The sequence below is a fragment of the Podarcis pityusensis genome (assembly GCF_964106645.2).
Source record: "Podarcis pityusensis genome assembly, chromosome: 8".
NCBI lineage: Eukaryota > Metazoa > Chordata > Lepidosauria > Squamata > Lacertidae > Podarcis > Podarcis pityusensis.
Genome location: NC_138033.1, coordinates 78,851,160 through 78,856,865, shown reverse-complemented (window position 1 = coordinate 78,856,865; position 5,706 = coordinate 78,851,160). Strand labels below are relative to the sequence as shown.

General features: G+C 50.8%; 1 protein-coding gene across 1 annotated transcript; it reads left to right on the top strand.

Moving 5' to 3' along the window:
• Positions 1 to 1,501: 1,501 nt before the first annotated feature.
• On the top strand, positions 1,502 to 5,503 carry RNF186 (ring finger protein 186). Its single transcript, XM_081018001.1, has one exon. The coding sequence runs from the start codon at positions 1,911 to 1,913 to the stop codon at positions 2,946 to 2,948; it is 1,038 nt and encodes a 345-aa protein (XP_080874127.1). The 5' UTR covers positions 1,502 to 1,910; the 3' UTR covers positions 2,949 to 5,503.
• Positions 5,504 to 5,706: the final 203 nt, after the last annotated feature.

The following is a 5,706-nucleotide window of genomic DNA, read 5'->3' as shown; positions in this document are numbered from 1 at the left end:
AAAGAAGGCTGATCGCCGAAAAATTGATGCTTTTGAATTATGGTACTGGAGGAGACTCTTGAGAGTCCCATGGACTGGAAGAAGATCAAACCTCTCCATTCTGAAGGAAATCAGCCTTGAGTGCACACTGGAAGGACAGATCCTGAAGCTGAGGCTCCAATACTTTGGCCACCTCATGAGAAGAGAAGACTCCCTGGAAAAGACCCTGATGTTGGGAAAGATGGAGGGCACAAGGAGAAGGGGATGACGGAGGACAGAAAATTGGACAGTGTTCTCGAAGCTACCAGCGTGAGTTTGACCAAACTGCGGGAGCCAGTGGAAGACAGGAGTGCCTGGCGTGCTCTGGTCCATGGGGTCACAAAGAGTCGGACACGACTAAACGACTAAACAACAACAACATTTAGGGAAGTAAGAGGACCACTATATTCTGCCTTTGTCAGACGACACCTAGAATACTGTGTCCAGTTGTAGGTGCCACAATTTAAGAAGAATATCGACAAGCTGGAATATGCAACCAAGAGAATCAAGAGTCTGGAAACTAAGCCTTATGAGGAACAGTTGAGGGAGCTGGGTATGTTTATCCTGGAGAAAGAAGAGGAGACTGAGAGGAGATATGATAGCCATCTTCACATATCTAAAGGGCCGTCACATGGAAGATGGCGCAAGCTTGTTTTCTGCTGCTCCAGAGGCTAGGACTTGAACAATGGATTCATATGACAAGAAAGGAGATTCCGACTAAACATTAGGAATACATTTCTGGCAGTACAAGCTGTTTGACAGTGGAACAGACTCCTTCAGAAGGTGGTGGACCCCCTCTTCAATGGGTGCTTTCCAACAGAGTTTGGATGCCCGTCGGCCAGGGATTCTTTATCTGTAATCACTGCATTGTAGCTTAGAGTTGGACTAAAGGTAAAGGGACCCTTGACCATTAGGTCCAGTCGTGGCTGACTCTGGGGTTGCAGCCCTCATCTCGCTCTATTGGCCGAGGGAGCCGGCGTACAGCTTCCGGGTCATGTGGCCAGCAGGACTAAGCCGCTTCTGGTGAACCAGAGCAGCGCCCAGAAATGCCGTTTTCCTTCCTGCCGGAGTGGTACCTATTTATCTACTTGCACTTTGACGTCCTTTCGAACTGCTAGGTTGGCAGGAGCAGGGACCGAGCAACGGGAGCTCACCCCGTCACAGGGATTCGAACCGCCGACCTTCTGATCAGCAAGTCCTAGGCTCTGTGGTTTAACCCACAGCGCCACCCATGTCCCTAGAGTTGGACTAGGTAAATGTAAAGGTACAGGACCCCTGGGTGGTTAAGTCCAGTCAAAGACGACTTTGGGGTTGCGGCTCTCATCTCGCTTTCAGGCCGAGGGAGCCATCGTTTGTCCACAGACAGCTTTCTGGTGGTTCCATGGTGGTGGTTCCATGATGGAAACCAGAGTGCATGGAAACGCTGTTTACCTTCCCGCCGCAGCAGTACCTATTAATCTACTTGCACTTTGATGTGCTTTCGAACTGCTAGGCTGACAGGAGCTGGGACTGAGCAACGGGAGCTCACCCCGTCACAGGGATTCAAACTGCCAACCTTCCGATCGGCAAGCCCAAGAGGCTCAGTGTTTTAGACCACAGTTCCACCCGCTACCTTTCAACTCTGTTCTTGTGTGATTCTGAATGCTGGCTACACCTTCTCTAAAAAAAACAACCCTCAAGTGTCCTCTTTATGTTTTGGATCTCTGTTTAAAAAACAAACAAAAAACTTTTGCTCTTTAGGGCAAGAATTCCCCAGCTTATGTTATCGGGCATCATAAAACCCTGTGACCGTTGGAGTTACTGATTAACGCCTATCCCTGCCTTGTGGTTCTGTTTTTTTTAAAAAAAATGACAACCACCACGACGTCACTGCCTTTCCTGGAGCAAGCGGGATGTTCAGAGAGCAAACAAAGCCTTCGCTCTGTGTTGGCCGGACAAAGCGCCTTTATAAAAGGAGCTTCCAAATGCACACATGCAGCCTGAAGGGGGTTGCTGCACTGTCGCTGCAGCCGCCATTGTCTCCTATGGAAGACTCCGGGGATCACTTACATACTGAGAGCGAAACTGTCTCTCCAGGCAGGGAGACAGGGCAGCTGGGGATGGCAGAAGGCGACGCTGGGGAAATGGACGTGCCAGAGACATCCAAAGGCCCAATACACCAAGAGGATGCTTGTCCATTAGATGAGGCTGATCCTACAGAAGAGGGCCAGGGTTGCTGTTCCCCTGCCGCGGAAGGCCCCGATCCAGATGCTGCCCAGTTAGGCACTCCAGAACCGGTGCCCTCAGCACCCTTGGAGCCGCCCGCTTTGACGGAGACTTCTGTGCCGCCGGTGGCCGACCTGTGCCATCCGCGCCCCTCCAAAGTCTCGCTGGCCGAGATGGATTGCCTCATCTGCTTCAACCGGTACAGCGCCTGCCGCCTGCCCAAAGTCCTGGCCTGCCAGCACGTCTTCTGTGCCGTCTGTTTGAAGCTCATCCTGCGGAACGAAGACCACACCTGGGTCGTCAGCTGCCCGCTCTGCCGGAAGGCCACCGTCGTTTTCGGAGGCTTGATCTGCAGCCTTCACGACAAGGAGGACGTGGTGGGCCGGCTGGGCAGCCCCGGCCTGGACGCTGAGGTCCCCTGTCCACCAGACCCTCCTGGCACCGGCCTGGCTGAGGGCAACCCCGCCTCTGAGAATGATGCCATCAGGGGACCAAGCCGGGCAGCGGCCAAGAGGCTGGTGCTGCTCCTGCTGCTGGTGGCTGTCCTTATCGTCTTGGTCCTCCCCTTCATGTACACAGGGATGTTGAAGTGGGTGCTGTGCTCTGTGGTGGTCCTGGGGCTCATCATGTCAGTGCTGCTTTGCTGCAACCCCAGCTGGAGCTGCCCAGATCTCTTGCGGTCTCCCTGGAGGTGGAAGGAGAGACAGGCGGCGCCGGTTGTTTGAGAAGACCGCCATGCTGTGGTTTCCTTATTCGCGGGTCGGGAGCATTGCGTGGGCCCCATCTACGGATCCCGTGCGTTTGGGGAATGTCGTAGCGGTTGAGGTTTCTCACTCGGGGACCTTGTGCCAGGGCATCTGCTGGGAGAAGGACCCACAGAGGCCTTCCTTCTTTGGGTCATCGTACAGATCAGGCAGAGGCCCGTCCTGTCGCTGGACCAGAGGGTGAGGAGGGTGGAGAGTTTGCTAACACAACCCCTGATGCCTGTTCCCGTTGGGGCACAGCCCCGTATGCCCCACAGCGGGAGCCTACAGAGAGACACAAACACAGCTCCCTATTGAGTTTTGGGTGGTTTCACCCAAAGAATGATTTGTTGTTGCCAGAGAATGTCTGGCTCTGTTTCGCTGCAAGGCAACCGAGCTTCTGGCTTGAAGAAAGCGGGGTCGGACCTCTCCGTAGAGCATGGTCAGTGGCTGTTAAGCATGTCAACTACGTAGAACCTCCATGCGCACATGCGGTCTACCTGTGAACGCTGAAAGGCCGATAGCAAAGGCTGCTGCTTTCATGTTCTGCTTCTCCACTGGCATCTGACAGGCCGCTGTGACCACAGGATGCTGGACTAGATGGGCCTAGATCAGGGTTGGGGGAGCATCTGTGGTCTTCTGGATATTGCTGGACCACAAATTCACACCACCCCCTGACCATTGGCTATGTTGACTGCAGATGATGGGAGACAGGGCCCAACAAAAGCTGGGGGGTCATGGGTTAGCCACCCCTGGCTTGGATGGGCTTCTCTTAGGATCCCCTTAATGCAGATTACCTGCTGTTTAATTCCCCTGATTGTCCCTGCAGTCGGGCGTTTGTTTTTAAAGAGTGTCTTTTCCAGCAAGATGAAATTGAGATTCCTCTACCTTTCTATGTGAGAGAGGTTGACTATAGCAGGGATGGGGAACCGTACAGCTCCAGCAGCCACCAAGCCCCAGTGGCCAGGGATGATGAAGGGAGCTGGAGTTCCCCATCCACGGATTAAGTAGCCAGAAAAGTCTGAGTCCTCCTGGTATCATTTAACGCAAAGTAAGGGTGGATCTTTATGGGCATCATTTAATGCAAAAGGGCTTGTTCCTGTGTGCCTGTTATTTCTGCAAAGATGCCGATGACCAAAAGATCTGTGATGGCAAATGCAGCACAAACACAACTCGGGTATCTCTGCAAATAAGGGCAGTTGAAACACTCAGTATTATCAAAATGTACTGTGTTTTCATTTTTACAAAATAGTGTATATATTTAATAGGTTTTCATATGTATAAATAGACAATTTGTCTTGCGAGTTTGTCTCTCTGTCCTTTTGTTTCTTTCTCCCTGCTCCAAATCTGACAAAGTACCTGCCATCACCAACAAAATATGCTGTTACTCCCCAGTGACTAGTAAGTAGAAACCAAACTGGCCCATTCTGTATGGAAGTAAAGCATTTTATCTGTGTTGATCTCTGGCTGTGACACAGATATTGTTGAAGGGAGAAGAGGCAGAGCATACAATATTTGTTGGAACAGCTTATCACTGCTCTCATGCTCTAACTGCGGCATGATCCTCAACCTAACCCACAATTGCTTAATTTCCACACTGCAATGAACATTACCACCTGATTCTTGCAGGCAAAGCTTCTCTTAAAGGCGCAAGAGCACTACAGGGCAGCTTTTATTTCTGGTCAGTTGGCAACCTTACATCAAGGTTCAAAGGCACCTTTTCTCTGCTGAGTCCATTACACTTAACAGCCTGATCTGGTGCACATAAATCAACTGTGTTCAGTGGTCCTCAACTACCTACTGTTCAGGATTTGTAGCTAACTCTTTGTCACAATTTCCAGAAACCTGATTGGCTGAGTCGTGGGAACTTCTGATTGGCCAGAGGCCTTATATAAACTGCCCTGCCACTGAGTGAAGGCTCAGTAGCGTGGGGGGCTCCCTGCTTGCTTATCAGCAATGGGCAATGCATTCCCATTAGCTATCACAACCCACCTAATAATATCCCCAGCTTCCTTTACTTGCGCCCTCCCCAAATATTGGACTACAACTCCCATCTGCCCTAGGGACAAAGGCAGGCGCTGTCAGGCTCCTCCAGGTGAGCTGCTTATTCAACAGTCATCCTAATTTGCTTACACTAAAGGTTATGCAGAGATTAGATTGCATTTGTTTCCCTTTGCTTGTGGAGAGGCTATAAGCCTTCCTATTAATCCTTCGCTCGTCCCACACTTTCCAATGCATTTCTCGGTCACTTTCCTTACAGCAGACAGCTCATTTTATAAAAGATGGGTTTCTTGCACCAGAATGACAGCGTACTTCAATCCACTTCAATTGTGCCGGCTGAAATTTCCCTAGATGCACGTAAAATTGGAGGTGCCTGAAGCCCAACAACATCTGAACACGTTTCTCACACCTGCCTTAGACTGACCTCTCATTCCCCTTCCACAAGGCATGTTTTGTTAAACATTCAGTGTCCACACACACCCAACTTCCCAGTCGCTGCTTGGATACATTTCCTCCAGCGAATTTAGTTTCCCCCAGGAGGCTGGACTAGATGAACCACTGGTCTGATTCAGCAAACTCATCTTACTTTCATATGGCCTTGTATCTCCTCCAATGAATGGTGTGCTTGTATCTGGCCTTGAGACCACTTACAACCCCACTCTGTCGGGGACAGAGAAGATAGAGAGCCTACCGTACTTTGATTTGGGGGTGCTCTTGTTTAGATGATACATTTGAAGCA

Coding starts and splice junctions, on each gene's coding strand:
- RNF186 (XM_081018001.1), top strand. CDS start 1,911: ATGTTCAGAGAGCAAACAAAGCCTTCGCTCTGTGTTGGCCGGACAAAG.